General features: G+C 39.9%; 3 protein-coding genes across 3 annotated transcripts; 1 reads left to right on the plus strand and 2 right to left on the minus strand.

The window, feature by feature from the left end:
• On the plus strand, positions 1-3,230 carry nsun5 (NOP2/Sun RNA methyltransferase 5). Its single transcript, XM_056736449.1, has 10 exons — positions 1-274; positions 418-537; positions 620-791; positions 1,156-1,264; positions 1,424-1,562; positions 1,633-1,748; positions 1,908-2,086; positions 2,222-2,423; positions 2,521-2,676; positions 2,839-3,230. The coding sequence occupies exons 1-10, from the start codon at positions 182-184 to the stop codon at positions 2,993-2,995; spliced, it is 1,443 nt and encodes a 480-aa protein (XP_056592427.1). The 5' UTR covers positions 1-181; the 3' UTR covers positions 2,996-3,230.
• A 1,520-nt stretch (positions 3,231-4,750) lies between these two features.
• Positions 4,751-12,095, minus strand: pom121 (POM121 transmembrane nucleoporin). Its single transcript, XM_056736448.1, has 13 exons — positions 11,484-12,095; positions 10,243-10,452; positions 9,919-10,080; positions 9,685-9,765; positions 9,390-9,564; positions 9,214-9,305; positions 8,997-9,076; positions 8,708-8,829; positions 8,523-8,622; positions 8,009-8,389; positions 6,518-7,918; positions 5,843-5,944; positions 4,751-5,527 (listed from the first exon to the last, which is right to left on the minus strand). Exons 1-13 carry the CDS (start codon positions 12,035-12,037, stop codon positions 5,436-5,438), a joined length of 3,552 nt encoding a protein of 1,183 aa, XP_056592426.1. The 5' UTR covers positions 12,038-12,095; the 3' UTR covers positions 4,751-5,435.
• Positions 12,096-15,320: 3,225 nt separating this feature from the next.
• Positions 15,321-27,359, minus strand: ypel2a (yippee-like 2a). Its single transcript, XM_056735791.1, has 5 exons — positions 27,191-27,359; positions 22,099-22,338; positions 20,556-20,599; positions 18,530-18,638; positions 15,321-16,783 (listed from the first exon to the last, which is right to left on the minus strand). The coding sequence occupies exons 2-5, from the start codon at positions 22,204-22,206 to the stop codon at positions 16,694-16,696; spliced, it is 351 nt and encodes a 116-aa protein (XP_056591769.1). The 5' UTR covers positions 22,207-22,338; positions 27,191-27,359; the 3' UTR covers positions 15,321-16,693.
• Between the last annotated feature and the right edge of the window lie 357 nt (positions 27,360-27,716).

The following is a 27,716-nucleotide window of genomic DNA, read 5'->3' on the forward strand; positions in this document are numbered from 1 at the left end:
GCCGTAAAACATATCGCGCTGACTGTCGTAAAGGCGTTGCGATTCTAGCCAGTCAAAGAGGATAACATGCGTACTTGTTCGCCATCAAACTAAGAGAAATTACGTTTTTACGGCACTTCATTAAGCTTTACCTGAATGTTTGAAGTGTCGGTTAGCGTTTTAAAGCTTAGTTATTTTAAGCATGGCTCTCTATAACAAAGCAGCAGAGATTCTTGAAAAAGTGGAGCAGAAAAAGGGGGCCGTGAAAACGCTCGTCTATGAAAGTAAATACGAAGTAAGTGTTTTTGTACTTGTCTTTAATCCATGCCAGACATTTGTAACTATATAAGTTTAAAGACATAACATCAAATTGCCACGTGACCTGTATGTCCCTTCTCACCCCACCCCTTGATTTAAAAAATATGTTTTTTTTATCAGAACATCAAACAACTCTTTGCACTCGTATGCGAGACACACAAATACTCATCGGTCCTGCAGGAGATCATCAACAGCACCAGCTTTCTAAAAGAAACAAAACTCCGGATTCATGTAGCAAAGGTAGGCAACCGTGTCATCCCTTGGAAAACACGTGGCTGTGTTTATGGATCATACATGTGCGTTTGTGCGTGTGTGAGGACAGGTGCTGGCGTATGACCTGCTCATTGGACGTGGGTTGAAATGCGGGGGGAGCTGGAAGGTCGTGATGATGAAACATCGATCCAGACTACAAGCTGCTCTGGCACGAATTAAAATTAAGAGGAAAGTGAGTCGAAATGAGGATCTGCTACCTTCCGGTTTCAAGGAGATGCAAGGTAACGTAAACCAATAAACAGTCGTAAAGATGATGCTATCCCAACATATGTGTTGTGTTTAGTAATGTTTATAGTATGCTTTCAGTTATATGTGTATAGTTCGTATAGCATTCCTAAAAACAGTTTTTTATCACTGCAATTATTAAACGACATATAAAATATATGATCATTTAAAAACTTTAAAACTGCTGTTGTTTCATAATATACAATATTTGTATTCGTATTTTTTTGTCTATTTTGTCTTATCTATTAGTTTGCAATTTTTTCTGTTACTTGGTTTAATGTGTCTGTCTTCTATGAAACAATCTGCATATTTGTCAATCAAAGCTCATTCCGGTTCATTTGCATAACCCCGCCTCTTTAGGTGACGTTATTCCACGATTCGTGCGGGTGAACACATTGAAAACAACTGTTGAGGATGTCATTGACTATTTAAAAAGAGAAGGATTTACATATCAGGGTACAGCTTGTCGGTAAGTTGTCCTCTGTCAATTTCTAAACAGTTTGATTTATGTACGTTTCATAGTTATTGTTTTATCATTGTCTCCTTATATTTATTTTGCAAAGCATACAATGTTTATGGACCAGATCTCTCGTGTTTATTGTCCCCTGCTTTATCTTTTTCTTCTCAGGCTTGAAGATCTTGATCAGCTGTCTGGGAAATCATTTCTCTGTGATCTTCATCTCAAAGATCTTCTGGTTTTCAGTTCAAAAATGGACTTTCACAATCACTTCCTCTATAAAGCAGGCCACATTATATTGCAGGATAAGGTGAGACATACAACACCTGCTCTTTTTGCGTTGTCTTAAACCTGGTAGGTTAATGAAAATGTTTTTGTAGGCCAGCTGTCTTCCTGCTTTTTTCCTGAACCCCCCAGTCGGCAGTCATGTGATTGACGCTTGTGCAGCTCCAGGAAACAAAACCAGCCATCTAGCTGCCATAATGAAAAATAAAGGGTACAGCTTATGACTTGTTGCCTAACACCAAAGAATAAGGCTTGGGACATTCTTCGTTATGATTTATTCTCATAAGGCTTGTATAATGTACATTTTATGATGAATACAACCTAAAAAGTGGTCTAGTATCTGTATGCTGTTTCTTCATTATTTGAACAGGAAGCTGTTCGCTTTTGATCTCGACACAAAACGCCTGTCCACCATGAGCACCCTTCTTTTGCGTGCCGGGGTCACATGTCAACAGCTGGCCAATCAGGATTTTCTGAAGGTAGACCCACAGAGCTCTGAATATAAGGAGGTTAAGTACATCCTTCTGGACCCCTCTTGTAGTGGATCAGGTAATAAACGTGAACGCATCAATCATTGCCTTTTAAAACAATATTTTTGTCCCAATTCCTAAGTAGCATTTTCTGTTTTCTCCACTAAGCAGATATAGCTCTATTTAGCAGGGTCTGGCACTGTTTTTGTTTCAGGAATGGTGTGTTTGCGAGACGAAGCATTAGAGCCGCAGGAGGACAAGCGTCTGCAGTCGCTAGCTGCATTTCAACTGCGCTGTCTCAACAACGCGCTGCAGTTTCCTCAGGTGCAACGTGTCGTGTATTCCACCTGCTCCGTTCACTCAGAAGAGAATGAGAATGTGGTGTCTGCCTGCCTGGAACAGAACCCTGGATTCAGGTCTCATACTCTAGGAGTACCTTTTCAAAAGTGTCTTTATTGTTTCATATTTGATTCATATGATAAGGATAGTATTTAAAGTCGTTTGTACCTGTAGATTAGTCAATCTTCTTCCAAACTGGCCAGAGAGGGGTCACGACCCTTTCAAACAGTGCCTGCGTGCCAACCCAGCAAAAACACGGACTCATGGGTTTTTTGTGGCCTTGTTGGAGAAACGTTCCCCGCAGAGAGTTGGAGAAAATGTCCCGATTACGTAAGTTTGTTAAAATGTTTTTATTTGTACAAGTTATTTATTAGGGAGACAAAGTTAGATGCTTTATCATCTCAAAGTATGGTGGGGATGTTTAAAAAGGTTTGCAAATTGTAATGTCATTTTTGACCCCAGAACTCATGAATTTTTTTGTTATTGTCACAGCACAACATTGCCCACTGGTGGTGAGGAAAAGCAGGACATACAGCAGTCTAATGCACCTGATGAGGAACAAGAGAACTCCGAGACTGTGAGCAAGGATCCTACAAACTCAGGATCAAAGAAGAAAAGGAAGAGAAACCGAAAAAAACCCAAAATCTAGAATCATGAAAGACTCATCAGCTTTCTGAACTACCATTACACGGTTGTTAATGTCCCTGAGCTTTCATTAAAATGTGATGGCAAGATTGCTTGACGTTCGTATGCAAATTTTATTTTATTTTTCTGCCTTTTTGCAACCTCATAAAAACGATTAGTCGAAAGAGCATGTGAATTATTTGTCATGCAATATCAAGCACCATTCGCAATTAAAGTCAACTTTACAGTTTTATTGAAAACCAGCATGTCATTATCAGAACTTCAAGCAGACACAGATCGCAGTCTGCATGCTGCTCCATTCACTCTTTGAGGGTTAGCGGTGATGCTATTTACTCACAGACACAAGCTGGGCATCAACTTACAGCAACATATGAAAATACATAATACAACAGCTGTCGAACATTCACAGCTTGAGAAATCCAGCTCTTATCTCAACACAAGTCTCATTTTCCCATCAGAATACGTGTCAAATTTTTTTTAATTTGAGGGGATTTCTAAATTTAAAGGAAAACTCGAAAAGCGACAACACCGACAGCATTTAAAAACAAAAAACTTGTTCCCCAGTTATGTCTGTTATTACATTTGCCAGATCAAAAACATGTAATGGGGTGAACAAAAATAATACAAATTTAAGTTAAGGGTGCTTCTTGTGCTTCCATATTTGTGCATTGTAATAGTAAATAAACCCAGTGTTATGTAAAAATACAACTATGTTGAACAGATGTAAAAGAAAAACGGCTATTTCAGACCTAAGAATATGATTAAGACTTAAATTCCTAGGGTTTATGTGGTCCACACAATGTTGGACAGATTCCCATTCTTAAGACATGCTGATCCAATCACAGGTTGAGTTTTTGCTAAATATTGGTATTATAAACACATCACAAGCATGCACTAACCGTAAGGATTCACACAAAGCCAGGAATGGTTCATACAAAATTCAAACATGGTGTACATGCAAAGACAAAAATTGACATACAAAAATCTTTCATGGTCCTCTATGATTAATAAATTCTGGATGAGAATTATTTTAAACTTTATGCAAAAAGCAGCAATTATCCTGAAATTCACAAATTTTGGGGGCATTTTCAATTTTTTGCATATCTGATCATTTGCATAATGATCATCTACAGTCAAACATAAATTTTCTAAACATAAGATCCTTTAAGTATGGTCACTCAAAGCTGCACTTCTGCATGAGGCTAGTTTGAATCGCTCCAGTCAGTAATAAAAAAAACATTCAAACTCTCAACAATATCTACAATCTCTAACTTTTGCACACATTATTATGAAAGAACTGGCATCCATTTCTCCAAGTACAAACCAGACATCAGTCATAATATACAACCAGAAGCAAAACACGCTAAGGCACACTGCAATAAGAAAAGAACTAACTGAAAAAATTAACTTTCTGTGTTTTTGAAGATTACAGCTACAGGTTAAGCATGAAGAGATACATGCCTATATGTCTGTGGTAAATGCAGAATTTACTTATTCAAGGGATAAATACCAGTAACTTAGATATTCAATAAGACTTCGTAAAACACTTTAGGTGAAATACAAATATACATTTAAAGTTGAGAGGTAGTACAACGGCCAAAAAGCACACTGACAGTGTGATGAAGGTGAACATGTTAGGCTAAAAACATCAGCTTTGGTTTCAAACAGAGAAGTCAGTGCATAAAGTATAAATGTAATGAAATCAACAGGATTTCCCCCAATATGGTGCCTCTTTTAGATGAATGTGCAGAAAAAAAAGTGGAAAAGTTATACTGTTTATTATTCAGCTCAATCCATTCACTCGGACAAAAACAGCATTTTCATTTTTAAATGAAACAGTTAAAATAATCACTCTTTTGAGGGCGTTTGGTGGAAACTCTTAAGCATGTCAGTCAATGATCTAAAGCATGACAATAAAGACTAACTTACAAAGAGAGAAAAATATTTACTTGATCGTGCATCTGATTATGCATCGTCAGCCAAAAATTAACAAACAAAGTTCAAATAAAAATCCATTTCTTTCAACAAACCTGGATTGCATTTCATGTTTAAGTTTAGAATTGAAAGTCTTGGTCTTTCGTTTCTTCAAGTATAACCCATCCAGTTCACCATCCTTCCCAAACACAAGATTTCCTCATCAGGCAACTTCAGACTCCATCAGTGAGGACCATTGATGAGTTTCAGTGGACGCACCGCCATCAAGGACGCGGCAACCCAGCGCTCTAAAATCTACACTCCCCATGAGCCTTGATACTACACACCTGACCAGCCCTGGCAGTCTGAAAGGTTGTAGAGGTGAGACTGGTCTCACGGGTCTGATCGAGAGCCTTGTTTTGTTTGGACCAGCAGTTGCATCTGGGGCAGGTGGGATAGCCAAAGTAATAGTAACATAGTCCAGACCGCAATGATGTATGGTTGAAGGGACAGGTCTCAGATCAGTTGTATTACTTCTTCCTTTGTTGCCTGCGTGCTTGCAATCGACGTTGCCCAGAGGGCTTGGAGCCCGTTCCAATGGAGAAGTTGGCTGGTGAAGCACCTAGAAAATATAACGGAACCGTTTAATATTCAAACTCAAATAGGGTATTTACGAAGCGCGCTCCATAGAGCAGTTTGTCCATTTAGGGCTACTGTAGAAACAACATGACAAATTCCATGTAAGGGGAACCGCAGTGTATGTAGACAGAAATAGCTCACTCTTAGGTAATAAAAACTTTACACTTCATTATGTAAGGTCTTTATACACCTCTGAAGACAGTCATGTATATTATATTGCATTTCTGTCAATAGATCCTACAAAAAATTACACACAGAACCTTTACAGTACATGCACACATAAGCAATTATATCATACCGAATGATGAAGCACCCACTGCACCAAATCCTGGGGTTCCAGGACTTCCAAACGGAATCGCCATTCCTGCAGATCCCTGGCCAAAAGTGGGTGTTGACGTTCCTATTACAACAAATATAACAAGTTACTAGTAGCAAAGAAAGAAAGTTTAATGTTTGCATGATTTAACATAGAAGGATTGTTTTGCCAATTCATCTTTTACAATAACGTTACAGAATCTGGTTATACCAGTGGTTGCTAGGTGGAGTGCCGCTTATAGGTTAATCCTTGAAGGGATTGCTCACCAAAAAATATTTTATAATTTATTCACTCTGTCACACAACCTGTATGACTTTCTTCTATCGAAAACTAAATATATTTTGAAGAAAGTTGGAACCCAAACAACATTGAGCAGCACTGACTTTCATTGTAGACATAATCACACACATTTTTTTATGCATTAAGCAAACGCTTTTATCCTAAGCGACTTACATTCTTTATCCTATACATTGTATACATAGGTATGTGCAATCCCCTGGGATCGAACCCACAACCTTGCGTTGTTAACGCAATGCTCTTACCAATGAGCTAAAGGAAAGCTTATAGAGGTTTTGAATGACATAAGGATGAACTATCCCACTTTATGTGAAATATTGCTAAAATTCTCTAAGACGAATAATAAATCAATCCACTTACCAAAAGAAGGTTTGTTATCCATGTTGTTAGCACCAAAAGAAAACCCTGGTGCTTGAGCTGCAGGTGCAGGGGTTCCAAATGGCGTTCCCGTCATCGTCGCACCAAAGTTAAAGCCCCCAGAAGGAGGCGCGGGGGTACTTGGTGGAGGGTTCTGTGCGCCTGTTGAGGCTCCTCCAAAACCGAATGTTGGAGCTGGGGCAGGAAGAGCGGCGGCAGTCTGTTTGGAGGCCCCAAAGACAGGAGCCGCAGAAGGGGTGGTGGTGTTCCCGAAAGAGAAACCAGACGACGCTACGCCAAACGTAGACTGAGTGTTAGTCCCAAACGCAGGTGCGGCTGTGCTGGGGGCTGCCCCGAACGGAAACGACCCCGCGCTGCTATTGCCACCAAATGCAAAAGGTTTTGGTGCAGCAGGAGGCTGCTGTGTTGACCCAGGGAAGGGTGAGGCTGACGCTGTAAAGGTTGAGCTTCCAAAAGTGGTTTGCGTAGTGGGGGGCGTCGAGGTTGTGGTGGTCAAGCCTAACCCACCAAACGGCGAGGAAGTGGAATTCTGGCTAGCGGGCAGCTGGCCGAACGTGAACATGCTTTGGGTCTGTGGAGCGGGTGCAGGTTTCGCTGTGCCAAATTGGAACGCAGAGGTGGTGCCGCTAGCACTGGCTGTAGTGGTGCTCAGTGCAGGAGCAGCGGTCGTGGTTGCCGCGGCTCCGAACTGAAAGGCGTTAGCAGTGGGAGCCGACGTTGTTGTGGCATTCCAGCCACCAAACAGAGACTGGGTGGGAGCTTGTGTGGGAGCTTGTGTGGAAGCGGTGGAGGAAACAGGCACCGCCGGTGGCTGGGTACCGATAAGTCCACCAAACAACATGCTGCTGGTTTGTGTAACTGGAGCAGCAGGGGTTGACATCGTTGATGCAGTGGTCTGCCCAAAGACAACGCCACCTTGCGTGAGGCTGCCGAATAAAGGTTTGAAGGTGGGCTGAGTGGGTTTAACCTCCGCTGTAGAGGCAGGGGTCTTAATTGCGGCGCCAAAAATGGGCTTAAACCCAGATGACAAAGGGTTGATGATGCTGTTTGTTGATACGGTGGGACCAACCGCAGCTGTAGGTGGAGCAGTTGTAGATGCAGGCGGTTGAGATGCAGGAGTAGCCACAGGTTTGATAAGGCTGAACAAGCTCCCTCCTCCTCCTAGTGTTGAGGAGTAGGATGGTGGTGGTTGAAGAGGTTGGGCCAGGATTTGAGCGAAGGCAGAGGCCATGGAGGGGGCTGGCTTTAACGCAGGTGTCGAAATGGAAGACGGTGTTGAAAGCAAAGACTGTAGCACTGTAGGGCCTGACTCAGATTTTATAACTCCACCGGAGTTTGTGGAAGGGGCAGGTGTAAAAAGACTTGCAGCAGACACTGCTGGAGCTGTTTATGGAGTGACAAACATAGAAAGTTGTTACTTGCATGAACAACCAAGCAGTACAACAATAAAAACATTACATCAGTGAGACGCACCTGCACTTGTAGTTGCGGATCCCAGAAGAGACGATGAATTGAGAAGTGGATTATTCTTCATGCTTTTTAGGGACTCGAGCAGAGGGTTGGAAATACTGGAGGTGGGGGCAGCTAGGGTCCTAGTGACCGATGGGCCTAAAGTGAGGGTCAGGGGAGCAGTACTGACTGCACCAGGTGTGGTGATGGTGAGGTCAATGGTTGGCGCAGGGGATGCGCTAGTGGCTGGTGTCGTCTCAGGCAGAGGTTTAGAGAGTGAAACCAAAGAGGGAGCAGACGTTGCAGTTGGTGCGCTCTCAGACGATGATGTTAGGGACGGATTAGAGAAGAGAGTTAAAGAGGGAGCTGGAACTGGTTGCGATGTTTGAGCAGGACTCGCTGGTTCTGGAAAAATAAAAACGCAACATTGTTTTAGGTTCATATTAATATTCCTGAATACCTAAATGAGCCACTGTTTCAACACTCCATGCTGAAGTGCTTAGTTCTGGTGGGTCTGATATTCGTAAACAAAACTAACCAGGTTCCTCCAAAACCTTCTGTATCTGGGTGAAAGCTGCTTTCTTCTCCATATCCAGATCTTTTACAGTGATGGTGTAGCCAAGTTCAGGAGGTGGCGGCTGCAAGAAAGTTACATAACAAATGAATATGCATTCACACATCACTATAACATCCTTCGTGCATATCTGGAGTTCTCCAACTTACTAATGAGATTTGATCTCCTCTGTTTGTGGTGACCAGCTGGATTTTGCGCTTGCGTTTTCCGCTGCCCCCCGAGTCTGATGTTGATGTTGCAAGAGGTGTTTCAGACTTTGGAGTGAGTTTAGCTATAAACCAGCAAAAACGTTTTAACAAAGTTGTGTTGTTTTAAATACACGATAATCACTGTCAGTTAAACAAACTCACACCAAAACATACAAGACAATATTTATTACACAGACGTACAACTGAACACTTAGTAAAAGACTACTTAAAGAGATACTTATTTCCTCACCTGTAGCAGGGGCAGGGTCAGAGGTCTCCTTATTGGTTTTTGAGAAGGATGTGAAACTCGGTGAGCTAACATCATCCTCCCTAGAACACACACAAAAACCGTTAACCAAGAGTTAAAAGGATTAAGAGAATCCTCCATGCTTAAGCTCTGCCACTATTTTTCAAGTGATTTTGAAGGTTATCATTATTTAAGGGAACCCGTCCAGGTAAGCACATACCGCGCTTTTTTAGAAGCCCTTTCCGGAGTCTGACAGCGAGATCCTCCTGGACTCGTGAAAGGAGAAAGACTAAGACTGGATGCTGCCCTTCTCTAAAAAAGGAAAGTTAAAAGAGATGTAAATCAATTTGTATTTCCAGCATTTCTGTAAAGAAATTCCAGGATCATGGATGTTACCTGTGGATAACCCTGCGAGGAGCTATAGGAACTACGAATAGGGTTTCGAACAGATCCAGGCACTCCGCTGGGAACAGGACCACCACTCACAGAGCTGATTGAGGAGGCTCGAGATCTCTTCATTGTGAATTCTTCAATGACAGAAGAATTCATTCCTCTCTTTAGACTGCCAGGTCTGAGAAAGAAACAAGAGAATGACTTAAGACATTGCAAGCCGATGCGATAATAAAGCGTTAAAGATTTACTCAATGGAAAACAGCTATTTAAGACTATTACAGGAACAATGGTGACCTACTTTGGCACAAGCTGAGAAGGAGCTCCATTTGCAAGAAGTGGCTCAAATGCTGATTGAGAGCTTCCACCGCTGTCATTTCGCCTGATAAGAAGACAAAGTTTACGTGAAGGTTGCAAAAACACACAAATGTAATGTGTGTGTGTGTACCTACATAAAATAACAATTATGTAACATTCTTGTTACAAGATTCTTCAATATTCTTGGAAAGCTTCTTACTTTTGGTCACCTACATACCTCCTTTTACTCTTTTGCCCTGACGGTAACTTGTCCTCCTCATCCACCTCCCTCTTCCGGCTCTCTCGGAGCACGCTCAGAACAGTCTCTCTGGAGCAAGGGTCTGCCTGGTCCCCGACTCCTGGGGATGTGACAGCCACCGGAGAGTTCAGATGGTTAAAGCTAGAAACAGATAAAGGGAAAGTGTCACACACATTCAATGGTTCTTATCTACATTTGTCTTTTTAGTCATTCAACACTTTTGGTAGCTTTCAAGTCAAGGGATCTCAAGAGACAAGATATCCTAACCGGACCACAAGCAGAAAGGAAAAACAAGTGACTCACAATGATGATTGTGTTGAATCTGGTCTTGCAATCTTTACTGTGACCGGGCTGTGAACAGTTGGTGAGTTACGTTGGGTGAGGATATTCTTTTTACGCAGTCCATCCCACTTTGTAGGTGGCATTACTCCAACGGGAGACGTCCCCGTCTGCTGGAGTGGGTAATGTCTGTGGGGGGTGATGGTGAATCGATTCACTGTGCCCATTGGTTCCCTGATAACATGAGATTTGCAACAGTTCAGATCATCAGAATATCATTCAGACAAGTTTAAACGTGTATAAAGATCCAGTTCATCTTAAAGGGATGGTTCACCCAAAAAGAACAATATTGCCATTTACTCAAGTTGTTCAAAACCCATATGATTCTTTCCACTATAGAACACAAAACCTTTTATTTTGAAAAATGCCTCTGGTGGTTTTGTTTACCTACGCGAGTTACTTGGGCCCAATGTTATATTTATGGTTACCAACATTGTCCAAAATATATTCTACCAAAAAAATTAAGTCACGCATGCATGCAGCTGTCCTGTGGCTCAGTGGTTATAGCATGGCACTACCAATGCCAAGGTCATGGGTTCGATCTCATGGGATTGCACATAATCAGAAACAAGTGCATAATAAAATGCAATGTAAATCGCAAGCGTCTGCCAAATGCATGAATCCAAATGCAATGGCATAAGGTGAAGTACATGATGTTTATTTTTGGTCAAACTATCCTTAACCCAACAAACGTTAACAAAACAATAAGTGAAACCATTGTGATACATTTTAAGGAAATATTCTACGATTCATACGTCATTCTATGTAAAAACAACGTATTTCCTACTACGTAAACGACACGTAAAACACCGTTTAAGAAAATCTATTCTTCCTTTCGCATAAGACAACAATGAGGTAAGTGTCACCTCAAAGTTGTCAAAATTGTGTTGTGTATGTCACAAGAGAAGCTTTGTGGAGCCCAGTGCGTGGAGTGTCAAGCGTCTTAACGGGTGTAGGAGGAGCACTTCGCCTGACCAGGCCAGCAACTCCCACATTTTCAAATCATGGAGGGAAAATGTGAGAGCTAAAGCGTGCAAACTTGAGGGTGACAGATTTTTCATGTTTCTAACAGTTAATGTGAAACATTAAAAAAGATCACGACGTTAAATCACTTGTCATTCAAAAACTCCACGTGACATTTAAACCTAATACAGAGAGACCAGCCGGCACGCTTTCTCATCCATAAAACAAAGCGATTTATTTACCCGAATGACAGTCTTCTGTTAGGAGTGTGTACGGCAAGGTTAGGCCGTGCGAGTCTCTCCCGGAGATGTTCTCTTGGGTTGATGAAAGTCCCCGATCCTCCAGCGGCCCTCGCCGCTGCATAAGGACTTCCCTCAGGCTTGGCGAGGTAACTTCCCATGAGTATATCCCGGGGACTGAACACTGAATCGCTGAGTGTTTGGTCTCTTCTATAGAACGTGCCCACAAAATGTCTATCACTGGGTGACACGAAGGAATTTCGCGCATCACTTTTACGTATCTTGTTTCTCCCAGCGCCCGGGACTCCGCTCAAAGTCCTGCCCGGTAGCCAGCGCAGTAGAGCCGGCGGGATGCTAAATCCACGTCGGGGATTGAGGCCTAGTCTCTCGAACAACTGCAGCTCCTCCGCTTTGTGAAAATAAACGACGCCAGACGCGACGGAGATAAAAAGTATATACAAGTAAATCGGTATGTAGCTCAAAACGAGTAAAAGTAAAAAGAGCGACAACAGTGCACCGGAGATAACGACTAGCAGCCGTTTATCTTCAGGAGACATGGCGGCACCGCGCCGCCGATTGAAGATATCCCATAATTCCCCGCGTCGGCGCGCATTGTTTACGTCTCGAGGTCGTTCGCGACTGTATGCGTGCACATTCGACAGACTGAATGGTTTGTCGCACTCTAGTGTCATAATGTGCCACCGCACTGGCCTTTGTTTAAAAAAAAACATTATTCAGGTTAAAAATATTGTAATATATGAATAATAACAGGAGATTTTAATCAGTTCAAATAATCTTTGAGTTTATATATATAAATAAAATGCATACGATGTCTATTGCGCTTACAGTCTTTGTGTGGGGACGAATTTTAACACACGCTTGATATTATAATACATTTAGTTTGGTTGTATTCATGCAATGCAGAACGTTTTATATTATGGTTAGAGTTCGTATTGGGGTATTTATAACTTAATATGTGTTGAGAACAGTTCTGAGTACGTCCCATTTGAGAAAAGCAAACGTGTGTGTTTGATGTGATTTATTTAACCTCTAGATGGCGCAAATCCCCCAAAATGAAGTTCAATGTCTATTCGACACGGCGAACTGAACTTTTTCGTGAAAGGTCACATAAATGACATTAATTTAATGACAAATTGCATCCCATTAAATGAGGTATAGCTGCATGTAACATACTGGTATTTAACATAGGTCTGGCGTGCGCTTATTTCATTGCAGTTTCATTACAGACGTTTTTCAGCAATATACTTTACACACTTTTGAAAATGAATTAACTAAGCAGTAATGCTTTAGTGTACTTGGGGAAAACCACTTAACAAGAAGAAAGAAGATTTCTTAGGTTTGTAATCCAACAGATGTGTTTAAAGGTTTCTGTTTCAGCTTGCAAATGTGATACACATGGTAGTATCTTAAAAGGGATACTTAACCCAAAAATGTAAATTCTGTCATCATCTTGTCACATTCGAGTTGTTCTAAATCTGTTTCAATTTCTTTGTTCTGATGGGGGTCTAGATCTGTTTGGTATAAGCATTCTTCCAAATAACTTTCTGTGTTATCAAAACAAAGACATTTCAACAGATTTGGAACAACTCAAATGTGGCTAAATGATGACAGAATTTACATTTTAGGATGAAGCATCCCTTTAATTTCACAAAGGCCTCTCTTTACAAAAGCAGTAAATTTATAAAGTGCATGGATAATGTCTACCCAGCAGGTGGTGTGCTGTATACATGAGATTAGTGTTTGGTTAAGAAGTGCCGAAACCCAGCTGCTCTTATACATTTTAAAAGGGCAGGTGTGTTCCCCAAAGCCTCAAACAGTCATTTCCATTTCATTCATGGTTCAGCCGTTTCTTTAGACCCCATGAGAAGGATGTGTGTGTGCCCATGCCAGGGGGGAAGGACTATAGTTTTGAACACTCTCATCATGCGCATATACAAACACACACATTGGCTGGAGTACATTCATGCGACCCTTTAATTCTCTTCACTGGCTTTGTTCTCCTATGAGATCCGCGCAGATGGTAAAGACCTTCTGCTGGACTAATAGTTTTAACCCGGCCAGGCTCAGATGAATGGCCCAGCGTGAACCAGGAAGTGACGGGGCCAATTACGTCCTGGAAAATCATGGTCTACGAGTCTGCAGGAGATGTATGAGTTGTGTGTGTGTCTGGAGCTGATTTAATGAAGATAAACTCTTTTACCTGTACTTATATTTATTAAGGGTAGATCGCAGGTAGATTACATTTACGTCAGGTAGAAGTGTTTATTTTTCAACATGTAAACAGTGAGAGCGAAGTAAACCGACTTTTGGGTTTCTTGTGGCCAATTTCCTGCCCTATCACACTAGTTTGGCAATGTCACTAGCACCTCCTCTCCAGTTCCCCCATCCATCTGCCACAGTTGGGGGGGGTTTCGGGGGAGTGCATATAATTACCTCAACAAGCCCCTTAACCCAGACAGCAGACTCGGATTTCCTGATTTTTTAATCCAACCTCTCGCATCCCTCTGATTTACCCTCTTTTTAGTTGCAGACTTTTTTTATTTAGGCTAGACAGGAATACAGTATTGTCAGTCCTAAAATATTGAGGTACAGGAAACAAAAACATGTCTTGTTGGCATTGTTTTATCTTTAACGGATCGTATGGGATTTTAATATATTTTCTTAATTTGATTTATATGGCACTTTCACAGTTTTGCGTTGTTGCAAGGCAGCTTTCCATTGAGCAATCATTGTTATAAAGAGAAATAAAAGTCCACAGAGTAGATGTTGTAATAGCAATTTTTCTCCGCACGATGTACATTGATGTAACAGGCTTTCCTAAAGATTAGACATAAACGCACATGCTGGTTGTGGAGCGACACACCCCCCAGACTAGATTATAGGAGCTTTAATCCAAAAAGGAAAAACACCAAGACTCTAATTGGGTGGATTCCCCCAATGGCATCAGAGTTAAAAAGTGTTCAGATAAATAACAATGTTTGGCAGTGACATGCTTTGTAACTTGTTTGAATAAATGGTACAGGGCCCCTCTTTTTTAAGATTGACCTCATTCATCATATAATGTAATTTAACTGCAGGGTAGTTATTGGTTATAACAGTTTGCTTTAGGTTGGACACTGAGCTCCACAGAGGAACTGGATTTCTGTAGTCCTCCCCAGCTCTGGCTCACACATGCATGGGCATTTCTCTTATTTTTAGACACTGTGGGTTTGGCTAGTGAGAGGCTTAGTATACATCATGTGGTTAAGGGCAGCAACACTGCTGGCGGAGTCCAGCTTTGGAGAGAGGCAGAGACCACCCTATACCAAGTCAGCTACAGATTTAAATGTAATGTTACACTACTTTTTTGACTGTATTCCTTAATTTTCTGAATTGCAGTAGTCAGTAGAAGACTGCATGAGATTCACTCTGTTATGAACGTCTGGTTGAATGCATGTACAAGTCAGGGGTCAATTCCCACTGCCAACTTAAATACAATATTGTTTTTGACAAAATGTTAAATTCGGTCTCTTTATTTTACAAATAAAAGCATCTGCTAAATGAATCAATATAAATGTAAAAGAATATATTCATGAAAAAAGTATTTATCGGTCATATGGCTAATCCTAGTATCACAGTTATGAGCCTGCAGACCATCTGCTTCTCTAAACAATATTTCCTGGTTTTGTCACCCCGAATCCCTATTCTCTTTATCATAAACACTCACTCGTGCAGAGAAAGTGTGCAAGTTTCAGAACCACAGTATCGGGAATATTTGAACTTGACTCTCAAAATTAATATTCTTCACTTTCACCTAAAAAAAGTAGAAATATATTAAAGGATACCAATCTTTTTATTTAACAAGTATTCATTGCAACCGTGCCATTGGTGTGTAAAAACATACAAACTAATTTCACATGGACATTTATAAAATGACAGGTTTATTCATACCAGATTTTTTTTTTTATATTTTCTCTTAAAAGACATTTTTTTAAAACATAGAATACAAGATGTTGGAATAGGTGGAGCAGTTCCACACAACTATAAAGACACAGACAAAAGATCATGTGGTCAAACAATAATTACTAATCATAAATACACACTTAAAATGACAATGCTGAAAATCAAGAAAGTCACTTTTGATGCGCACAAGACAACATGACGGAACCGAATGATGGAGTTGACACACAACAACGCAACTAAAACAGGAAATAAAACCCAGTTTGGTCAGCGTATTGTTGATGACGGAGTCTTTGGTTGTGCCAAGGCTTTTTGAAATGAGCCTCTGTTGGATTACCTCGCTCGACTGCCTAAGAGCTGTCGATCGCTTATATAAAACTTACTGGTTTGATTTGTGGTTTAATGGTGGCAACTGATGAGACCAAAGGGGATGTCATTGGCTGTAAAAAGTTCCCTTTCAATCCTAACAGCTGGTTGCTCAGCTGTGGGTGGGGCTTACTTGCGTGACCTGTGCCTTATAAATGGCATATTAATTCCCTCATTTACCCCATAGTCACCAGACACATTTAATAGGAAACTCATCTGAAGAGCATGTACGTGCAAAACTCTAGGAAACATTTCTACATCCACTATATAGAAGACCACTGTGGCTGCTACAGTTACCATAGATGTACATTCCTACAACATGTCAAAATGAAAAGACCAATAAATAGGAGTATAAATAAACATCATGCAAGGAAACTTTGATGAAGATACATAAAAAAAATTAAATAATAATCGGCGAACTGGCAGAAAATGGTCATCCTTCTATTTGACTATTTTTCTTGCCATGTTTAAAACAAACACTGATGAGTTAAAAGGTGCCGTGCTAAACGGGTTTGTATTTCACCCTTGTTCTCCATGGATCCAGCCATAAGTTTAAACCTGAGTAGAAATAAGTGGCGTGTCAAAGACCTTGGCCATAGGAGCATACACACCCACGCCTGTACATGTGCTCACACGCACTCCCATGAACCGATCGTGAAAATACATCTAGAAACACTTGGTGTCTAGCTGGCACGCGTTCATTCAGTCACACGTATGTTACATACGGGAGGCGGGGGGGTTGCGGTGCTCCTATAAACCTTGCACCTTCAAGGTTAAGGTGTGTGTCAGACAGATTTCCAGGGAGAAAGTTACAGCCAGATAATGAAACTAATTATTCATATCCTGAACATCTTCCAGTAGGCGGTCCGTGGGGGGGTTCAGGGTCTTCACTCCCACCCGTTGTCCTTGATCATGTGGGCCAGCTCGATGATGAATTTGCCCTCCTTGTACTTCTGACTGCTCTCGAAGGCATGCTCCTAATGGAAAGAAAACCAGGGACAGAGGAAGAGAGATGGTTAGGACAAGTGTCACTGGTAGAAGTCCAGATTGGCTGATCCAAAAATAATCGGCAGCTGTTGGTGAGTGTTTATGGGTCCGTCAATCAAATGTAACACCTATATACTGAGCAGCATTACAGATGATGTTTCTATCCAAAGTGACTATTTATCAGCCAAAAATCAGTATTGGTCAATATATATTTTTTTACATTATCAACCAATAGTTTAAAAACAGCCAATGATCAGGGCCAATATATCCTGTCAATCAAAAGAGGACAGGAAAAGGCCATACATGTGTGTTCTGTGTATAGAAAATGTTAAAAAACATCACCAATTTGATGGTTAATATTAATAGTCATTATACGAATTAGTCACATTTAAAAGTTAAGTATTATTGATTTAATCTTCAGAATTGGTATCAGCATATTTAACTCTAACGAGGAATTTAATATTTTTTGGTATTTAATATTTTTCGGAAACATTTGCACTTCTCTACCAATTTTAATACTGAAAACATCAGTTTCATAGAAGAATGATGTGAATCAAGTGTATTAATTCATACGGATCATTTAGAATAAAATCTTGTAAAATAAAATGTTTTCGATTTATGAAATATATAAATATTTTTCAAGTGAATTTTTAAAAGACTTTTCTTGGATTTTCTTGTTTTCAAAGATTATTCACCAATGGAATTTAATATTGCAATGATGCACTATTCTTGCTTGTGTAGAATGTATAAAAAAGATGTCATTCTTAGTAGCTCAAGGGTTACCTTGAGCTATGGTAAGAAATAGAAAGACTGAATTAGGCTCTGGGAGGATATTTATATCTCCTCACACACACACTCACACACACACACACACACACACACAGCTGTGCTACATACCAGAGACATACATATACACACAGCCGAGAATGTTGAGTTCAATTTATGATTGGATAAAATATTGACATTTCCTAGGTCAGTTGGGTTTGTTCATATTTTCTCCAACCATGAGTTAAAAACAACCCCTCGTTTTTAGAGTGCACTTGGAATGCGCTTCTCTCTAGAGAAACAAATCTCTCTGGAGAATAAGCTCTAGCCCTTTTCCCTTTGGTTGCAAACTGTATGCTGACACATTAACCAAGCAGCAGCATGGCAAAAAGCAAATTGAACCGTGAGACTCCATCTTGCATCCTTTCTCGGCCCCGTTTCAAAAAGGCTTAGAACAAAAATTCAATGCACAAACAAAAAACAATGTCCACTGACAGAATGTTTCACACAGCTATGAATCAGACAGGGGCTTCAATTCAATGCTTATGCAACCACAGAATTCTGTGTAATGTGAGCTTTGATTTGCTTTCATCCACTGAAATAATTGACTAATTTGCTTTTCAGTTCGCAATCAGCTGCCAAGTGCTAATCTCTGATGACAAGAAAATCTCCTGGATTGATAAAAATGTGTTTTGTCTGGGAAGCCCAAAGGTGCTCAAATGTTGTCAGGAGTAGATTAGCAGCGTGGTATGCAGGTCATGAGGGTGCGGTAAAGCCACTTAGATAACGTGTATCTCTCCCCATGAGTTACATCCGAGTCTCTGTCACAAGCCTTATCCCTCACGTGAGATATGGATGAATTATCTCAACAGTAGAGGAAGCTCTCGAAATGTATATGTGTGATGTTAGAAGTGTGTATGAGCGTATTAGTGTCCTTTTTGATCATGTGTCTGCCTGGTGTGATAACTCACATATTTCCAGCCCAGAGTGGTTTTACAATTCTCACAGTAGATGTCTGCCACAGCATGAAGACCAGTCAGCAGGACCCTCTCCTCTGCTGGCCCACACCCCACATTCACCCTGAAAGAGAAAAATAAGTAACGGTTTAATTATATACAGGTTCTACAAAGTTTCTATCATCATGTGATCCATCACTTGAAATGCTAATGCAACAATGTAACAGCCAATCAAAATTGAGAATCACTTTTTGCTTGTCACTTTGTGTTGGTGGGGACACAGTGTTAAAAGAACAGTTCACCCAAAAATAAAATTCTGTCATCATTTACTCAACCCCGAGTTGTTCCAATTCTGTATAAATGTCTTTGTTGTTGAGGAACACAGAGAAATATATTTGTTAGAATGCTTGTAACCAAACAGAAGTGCCCAGAAGTGTTTGTTTACCTAGATTCTTCAAAATATTTTTATCTGTGTTCAACAGTGTTGGGTAAGTTACCCTGAAAAAATAAATAATATCTAGTTCCTAATTACATATTTAATAGTGTAATTAGATTACTGTACAAATTACTCTCTCAAAAAGTATTAAATTACTTCTTACAAATTATTTTTTATATTCCATATTAACCTTGATTAGTTAAAGGTAGGGTGTCCGATTTCTCTTAGCCATTGTTGATGATAAAATCACCAAAACAAACACACCCCTACCCCCATCTTTCGCTTTCGTCATCGCTCGGCTCGACTAATGTCCGTCCTGTGCACTGTGCACCTTACTGCTGATTGGCTACAAGGTTGTTTTGGTACTAGGCTCGAGGTATTGTTCTAAAGCATAATTCGGAAATGTTATCCCGCCTTTAAGTGATTCAAGGATAGACACGAAACGACTCTTAATTCATTCAGATAATTAATATAAAACAACATAAGTACTCTTATCAACTGACTTAAGTGTTACAAATGTGGGAAAGACACATTTAAGTATGCGTTTTAAGTTAGACTTTGAATTTTAATATCAATTCTACAATTGTATACATTGCACAGGGTTTTCCTGGCTCAAAATGAGGCGGAGGTGTTCTACCGGACCTTAAGTGACTTTAAATTTTTAAAAGTTCTAATAAAATTAGATGAAAATGACAATTATTAGTTGAATAGAACACTTTTAAACAACCGAACACACATTTTATGAATCAAATAAAGTTTTTTTTTCATTTAATTTTTTTTTACTTTTCAGCCCACAATACCCAACGAAATTAAGCAGTCTCACTAAATGAGCAAAGCTCATTCACATCTTGCATTCTCTGTGGTTCACTTAAAATGATTCAGTGATTCTACATTGATATTCGCTAGTGAAAGAAGATAAATAGTTTAAACGAATCGGTTCAAATAAGTCATTCTTGTGCGAGTCGTTCCGAACGCAATATGTGTTCATACTGGCGAACTCACTGTGTACAGTATAAGCTGATTCAACGATCCAACTGCACAGCTAAAGACATTACAATGATGTACGTCATGTTCATTTAAGAAATGTCAAGAAATTAAACGTACTTGGACGTAAAACAAACAGCCGTGGAACACAGTTAGCTCTTTTTTTGCAACTCTTTTTGTAGCGCCTCATTGTGCTCATAACGAAACAGCGCCCCCACTGTGGCGTAATGCAGCAACTGCAAATGACAGTCTGTTAAATGCATGCACCATTTCTTGTTTAGACACCCGACATAATTTTTGGGAAAGTCTGAGGCGGCATGACATTTGACGGAGGCGGCCGCCTTCAATTTCTTTATGTTAGCAAAACCCTCCATTACACAGTATTTAGTTCAATTGCAAATGTAATTAAATTACAGAAAAATTAGAGGAACCCTCTTGCTTTACTTTTTTAAGGGGAAAGTAATTCAATTACAGTAACTAATTACTTAGTAACTAGTTGTGTTCAACAGAACAAAGACATTTATAGAGACCTGTGACAACGTGAGGGTGAGTAAATAAAGACAGAACTTTTATTTTTTGATGAACTGTTCCTTTAAGTGAAAGGCAAGCTATGTGACTTACACTGAATTGAAGAGGTAGGCCCTGCCTTGGCTCCCTTGAAAAGACTGCAAAGGAAAAAAATCAGATCAGATCAGGTTGCTTCTTCAGGCTCTAAAAAACTAAAATGCGTCCAAAAAACTATACAGTGAATTCGCTGACATATGTTGTACCAATTCCCGTCGGAGTAATTCAATTTAGTTTGCACCGGGACTGCATATATCAGACAATCTTTAAAAAATTGAATTCCCTGCTCTATTCAGGGCCTTGGCAAATAAGGTTTCCCAAAGATGATGTGGAACAGAGGCTCGGCTGTGATTATGAGTGTTTGAAAGCTGTCAGACTATATGTGCATGGATCAAAGGATCATCAGGGTGGTTACATGTTGGCTGAACTCCACTGAAAAGCACAGCAATACAGCCTTTCTTTCTTTTCCATGAGCCGAAATAAACTACAGGCCCTGGTTGGAACCAGCTCAATGAAAAATATATCTATGCATTGAAGTAATTTTTCATTTATAATGCATACACATTTTCTTCTTTAGATTCCAGTCCAGTGTGACTAAACCACTATGGACAAATGCTGGAAATGTTTTCGTGATTAAATCTAAAACACAAGCCACCTATTGTACTCAACTCGATTAAACTAGTTTTTAATGCTACTACAATTATACACGTCTTTCCATTTGACCTTTATTTGGTTTAGGGGGATTCAGATGAATAGAAATCAAATTATCATTTCACCTTCAACTCCACCCCCCAAAACCGCTGGCAGTGTTTTTGGTCCCCTGAAACACAAGTTAGTCTTTTCAGGCCGGATATCACGTTTATTTTGCAAGCACAGCATGTGAACAAGTAATGAATGGAAAAAAAACAATCTATTCTAATCTGTGCATTTAATCTGTAAACACTCCAAACGCTGAAATCAAGAAATCAGTCAGCCAAACCCTAGAGCAGACTTCAGCGTTGGATTATGGGTAAAACAGTGTCCTGTTTCATGTGTGTGTACTGGAAAGATGTGATTACTGTTATACTCATGCTACACAAAATCCCGAACGGTGACCCGTTTCTTTTGATCCCTGATTGTGCGGCATGTCATGCAAGTGCCTTACTGACCCACATTCTGTGTTATAAACACACAAACATGTGTTATAAACACACAAACATGAATCCTGACAATATGACAGTAATGACATGAGATTTTAATAATACTAGGCACATATTTCAAATTCCTCTAAAGACATGATTAGTACAATTAAGGACTACGATCAAAACAAGGAACAAGGAGGGGATTTTCTGTGCTTAGCTCCTTAAGTCATTATGAAGAAACTGTATTTTTTAGCACACAAGGTTTGCATAATTCGAATTTGAGGTATGACAATATGTAAGATTTATTGTAGAACAAAGCACGAAAGTATATATAATGTAAATCACAGGCCACAGACTTTATTTTGTTCACGAATCACAGACTTGAGATAACCAGAGATGAATGAGCCTTTTAAATCCACCAATAAAACAGACACTATGATTGAACAGCTCTATTTAAAGGATTATTAACAGTCCTGTACCTTAGAGATGAGCTCATCGTGGTTGGCCAGGTGGGCTCGGCAGTGAATGCAGCTATAGGTTCGATGGCAGTCGGGCAGGTAGGCCTGAAAGGTTTTGGAGCGCGTCATGGTGACTGTGGCTGGAGACACGGCGCGGGGGCGAAGCAGAAATGGCCGGTCAGCCCAGGACGACTCGCAGGAGAAACAGTGGAGCACACAGGTGAGGGCCGTGGTGACGTGTAAGGAGAGAGAAGAGCACACCTGTGGGTCATTTAGAAAGCGTTATGATTATGACGTCACTACTATATTTACATTTTACACCTCAACAAATCAGTATTGGATCATTATAAAGCAAGAGAGTAAATTACCCCAAAAATGTAAGACAATCAAAGGAGAGATAATGGACAGATATGAGTCTTAAAGGTACAGTGACCTAATAAAGTGTCAGATGGTGGGTTGGAAAGTTATGAAATCTAAAAAAATGAACTAAGAAAATAGTTACAAGGTTGCAAAAGTGTAGAATATGGAGCCTTTAGGAAAAATGCAGTAGAGTACTGTGACTAAAATAAAAACATACGGCATGAAAAAACAGGGGAGGATATTAAAGAACCTCATATAATGTATTCATACATTCCTGCATTTGTGGTGTCACAAACATGATGCAGATTGAGGCCCAAATAAAAAAGATTTTCATAACTGAAGCTGCATCAGATAGACACACACAAAGAAACTAAAGACGTCATTCACAAGGCCATGGCGCAAAACACGGCGAACAACATGAATCAGAGTGTCTGTGAGCCGTCGACTGTCAGCTAACTGTGATTGTGGTCCAGCGCTCAGACTGCCCTCGGGTTAGCGGGAGGCGGTGAGACAGTCTGCGCTGTATGTGAGGCAGTTTTTTAATGCAGACAGCTGGAGACCTGCCAATGATGTGGGGGCTCAAACACAGAGAGACAGCCGGAGGACTTGAGCCGTATGATATCAATGGTCGTCTCTGTTCAACGGATTCATCCGTAATGAAAAACTACTGTGGTTAGAAGTGACAAGACAAATCCATACGTTTTTAGTGGAAATAAAACACTGCTTGACATGTTAAAGTAACAGTTCATGCTTTTGTGTGACATATATAAATTTGTTCTCACAGAAAGCTATTGTTTGACTTTGAAATGGCACATTAATTGCATGGATTACATTTACTGTAATTTCTTCCTTGGTAAGGAACTTGACAGGCTCTGGTCATCACGTCCTTTTGTTGTGTGGAAGTCCGAACCCAGTAAATTCTTGTGAAAATGTGCCATTTTTAAGAGTCATAAGAGTTTGTCATGACATAATAGTCTATTAATTGACATAAAATTTTAGTTCGCAATTAACTAACCCTTTGAATATGAGAGTTACGACACTAATATAGATTAACATCGGAAGAAACTCGCGTCATGGAGCCTCCGATAGTTCCAAACATTGCACTGAAGCCCATTCATTTCAGTGTCTCCCAAACAGATTTGGTGTAAATTTGGTGAAATAACTCCATGTTTTACATTTTAATGGTTTAGCAGTTGAAATTAAATGTTAAATTAAACACAAAGACTGATCTTATATTTATATTACTCCCAAGATTAAATGCTGCTAGAAATGTAGTCAACATATTATTTGTGCTAAACGAAATGTGCTAACATTTAACTAAATGTATGCAAATACAGTTGCTGTTATCTGTCCCGCTAAATCTATTTGAATAGGTCAACAGCATGGATTTGTTTGGAACTTTTAGGGCTCCATGAACCAAGTGACCACACGGCGGCGAAATCGGGTGTCATAACTCTCATTCAACGGCTCTGAATTAACCATGATAATTTTAAAGTATCAGTTAAAGTCAAAAACAATGTTGTGTTTATTGTAAGCTTGTATGCTGCAGTGTTACATTTTAAAGTACAGTGTATGAAATTTAGTGGCATCTAGTGGTGAGGTCACAAATTGCAACCAACGGCTAATTCCGCCTCTCCCCTTTGAAGCACTATGGCGGCTGACACGGGACTTAGATATCGACACATTTTCACTTCTTTGCCGAAGGAGATAACGATTTAGGAAATGCTTTATGTAGAGCAGTTTGTCCGTTAAGGGCTACTATAGAAACAACATGGTGAATTCCATGAAAGGGGACCCGCGGTGTATGTAGATAGAAATAGCTCATTCTAATATAAAAAAAACATAACGCCTCATTGTATAAGGTCTTTATACACCTCTGAAGACATACTTATTTCATTTCTGTCAAACTTTTTGTATAGTTGCAGTTAACATCACTGATTTCATCCTATCATGTGGCCTCATAGTTATATTTAGATTGAACGTATTCAACTGTATAGTTTAATTCACTGCTTAGTGACTTCTTTTGGGTATTTTCTAAAGTAAGTTATGTTGTGGCATTTTGGAAGCTTTTTGCTGCAAGGCAAGATATAAGGCAGAGCTCTTTACTAAAGGAATCCACAGTCATCTGGTTTAATTACCCAGAGGAGTGGATGGCTATTTGCAGATTGAAAAAAGCGAGTGAGTGACATCATCAGATATTTGGATTCCAACCACATCTTTCCGGACCAACTTTATTATCACATAAACAAAGCTTCCTATTGGGCCATTGTGATTTGGCAAAGTCAGCAAAACAACACTGAGGTCAAAAAGGCTATGTTCGTCAGTGACATACACAAGTATTGACATGTCATTTCTATTGTATCAATATTGGAAATTAAATTATGTGGCCATCGTGATTAAAAAAACGAATGTGATTAAAGATAAAATCCAACATGAACTCAGTGACTCATGAAACTAGATTAGGACGAACTATTTGAAGTAGCAGTTGAAGTTGCCAGGGGTCCATATACTGTATGGTACACTTGCGACTCTATGGTCATGTTTGTTTTGGCACAAACCAGCCTTGTAAAAAAGCCAGCCGGAAAATATTCCAGACAGCAGCGTGAGGCAGCTTTTGGCCAGGCAGTTGCTTGAAATCAGACTCCCAGCATAATTAACCACCATTGTGTTCCCTCAGCCATTGGGAACTCTGTATAATTTGGCTAACTGATACGGCGGCACGCTCGCTCAAAGCCGACATCATTTTCGACATCATTTCCTCATGCGGTTTCTAACGCTTTTATTTAGAATTGCCAGAGGATTGATGCGGTGTGCGGGTGAAAGGCTAATTGGAGGTAAAACAATTATGGGTGAAATTTATGGAGGATGTTGGGGAACACAGGGTGGAATTCATTCCGCTTTCGACAGATGAGACAAAGATAAACGTCTGTCGCCAATATAATTACTGAGGCTGTAATCACCGAAATGGTCCTCAATTTGTCTATGTCTGCATTGTCTGTTTACCATTCCAAATTAGTCTACAGCAGACCAAACACATATATAATGAAGAGGTTTCATTTATCAAGTGTCCAGAGATGGCTTCAGCTTATCTTTTCTTCTCTTAACCACACAGCTGATGGTAAGACGGAAAAAACACAATGTTGGTTACGGTCTGAATGCCGTAACCAGCCTATCATGTATGTTTCTTGCAAGATAACTTTTTAAAAACAGGATGTTCTTTAAATCATCACATATGCTATTTTTTATATATATAAATGGACTATTGTTAAGCTGTCTGTCTGTGACATTCTGCAAATGTAAACAATGCTAAAACGTTAATGAAAATGTGATTTAAAAAATATTACATATGTGTCAAGTTGGCAGGGCGAGTTTTTATCTTTTATAACTTCACAAAACCATCATTTGTAACTTACGAACATCTCTGTTCCAAAGTATTACACAAACACACGGAAAGATCTCTGTTTTTAATAAAAAAATACCATTGTTACATAATAATAACACATGTTGCAGGTACATCAGCGTTAATTCTGCTTTTAATAAATGGCTTAATTTGTTTTGCTTATTTTGTTATTACAAGACAAGAAAGATCTCAAAGTCTTCAGTCAGTAAAAGGACATCTGAACGGAGGATGAGGACCCCTGGACAGGTGGCGTACAGCCCCCCCCAATCCCTCACATAATACACAGCGGGCAGCTCCTTTAATAGCATCTTTTTGCTGTGCTTTGAAATCAGTCAGACTCAGCACAAATTACAAAGCCCCTGCTGTTTACAGACATATGCTGAGATATCTGGCTCAGACTAAATTGGTATTTACACACCTGATGGATTAACATTTTACAATATCCCTATCATACATATTATGTGTTACTATTATTAACTACCACAATATTAACAATATGTCATCAATTCATAGGCTCTTTCGAAGCACTCTTTATATGCATCGCATACAAAACTCTTAACCTCATGCCCACATATGGACCTACAGACATCTGCGAATGTGCAGTTTTGTTGAAGAAAAAACATTGTTGGAAGCAGAGCGGGTCAGATGGAGAGGAATGGATCCAGATCAGACAAGTGTGTACGTGGGTGTCAGTAAACCAGCTTGTATGTAGGCCATAGTAGAAGCAACCAGACTGACGGTACAGATGGCAGCACCAGATCAGCATCTATGGCAGTCACATTCTTCAAAACACTCACAGCTAAACCAATTCAGAAAAGCTATGACAACAAGCGTGTGTGTGACTCAGAACAGTACAGAACAGTACAACACAACACACAATATGGGCAAATAAATAAAACAGTGAAGTGATCTATTCTAATACATATAAATACTGTGGTCATTGTGGAGCATCTTCCATAATGGCACACTGTTTTGAGTTTTATGTGCTGGTGTAACAACTTACTGGAAGTGTTGCATTAGTTTCATACTAAGTCTGTCAAACACAATTTGTGAAAAAGAGATTTGACAGCCGAAGAGAATATACGGTTGGTGCTTAAACTAAGGAATGACCCATTGACGTTTGTACAAATAGATTATTTGACATTAAATCCAGGCTGGCATCCATCATGGCATCAAGATTACCTCCAAAGCAAGTGATTAGACAATGCATACTACATACCAGTAAGCTGTCATATACTGTACATTACTCGGAAAAAACCCAGTTGGGTTTATTTCGTGAGAAACTTTGCCTTAGCTTTTGAAAAGAGGCATCACAACGCAATATGAATGCGTGCAATAAAAAGTCGTTTTTACCTTGAATGAAAAAGACGCGCAGGTTGAACTTTTTCTCCCTCCTTAAAACCGCTACTTCATGAAAAACGACGGACAATCATTTTTATATAGTTTCCACAAAATAAAGTTTCCAGGTATCTTCGACAGCTCCGCTCCTCGAGCGAAGCGCTGTAAATACAGCACCGTTGAGCGTCGGGCGGGCCTCACCAAACAGGCTTTCGGAATGATTGACAGACAGCCAGCCAATAGATGAGACAGAACGGCCTAGCAACAATATGCTGATTGGCCAGCCGAAAAAATGGACAAACCAATGACCAGACGCAGAGAATATGCGGGCGAAAACCCAAACATCAGCTGTCTATTTAGATTAAATAGTAAATAAATCAAATCTGACGTGAGAGTGAATAACACTTACCAGGTAGATGGTTAAATTGAGTATAGGATTTAACTTGTTGTTTTTACTACCTACATGTTTTAAAAATACTACGTCCATATTATAGAGAAAATGAGGTCGATAGGCAACTAAATAGCGCCTCTGTGCGTCATG

Source organism: Triplophysa dalaica, chromosome 22 (assembly GCF_015846415.1).
Source record: "Triplophysa dalaica isolate WHDGS20190420 chromosome 22, ASM1584641v1, whole genome shotgun sequence".
NCBI lineage: Eukaryota > Metazoa > Chordata > Actinopteri > Cypriniformes > Nemacheilidae > Triplophysa > Triplophysa dalaica.

Bases quoted from the DNA above. Each gene is read 5' to 3' on its own strand.
- nsun5 (XM_056736449.1), top strand. From the start codon at position 182: ATGGCTCTCTATAACAAAGCAGCAGAGATTCTTGAAAAAGTGGAGCAG. The intron at 1,265-1,423 runs GTAAGTTGTCCT...TTTTCTTCTCAG, and splicing joins TATCAGGGTACAGCTTGTCG to GCTTGAAGATCTTGATCAGC. The intron at 2,087-2,221 runs GTAATAAACGTG...TTTTTGTTTCAG, and splicing joins CCCCTCTTGTAGTGGATCAG to GAATGGTGTGTTTGCGAGAC.
- pom121 (XM_056736448.1), bottom strand. From the start codon at position 12,037: ATGTCTCCTGAAGATAAACGGCTGCTAGTCGTTATCTCCGGTGCACTG. The intron at 8,623-8,707 runs GTAAGTTGGAGA...ACTTTCTTGCAG, and splicing joins GAGGAGATCAAATCTCATTA to CCGCCACCTCCTGAACTTGG. The intron at 8,390-8,522 runs GTTAGTTTTGTT...TTATTTTTCCAG, and splicing joins GAAGGTTTTGGAGGAACCTG to AACCAGCGAGTCCTGCTCAA.
- ypel2a (XM_056735791.1), bottom strand. From the start codon at position 22,206: ATGACGCGCTCCAAAACCTTTCAGGCCTACCTGCCCGACTGCCATCGA. The intron at 18,639-20,555 runs GTAAGTCACATA...TTTCTCTTTCAG, and splicing joins GCCTACCTCTTCAATTCAGT to GGTGAATGTGGGGTGTGGGC. The intron at 16,784-18,529 runs GTGAGTTATCAC...TCTTTCCATTAG, and splicing joins CCACTCTGGGCTGGAAATAT to GAGCATGCCTTCGAGAGCAG.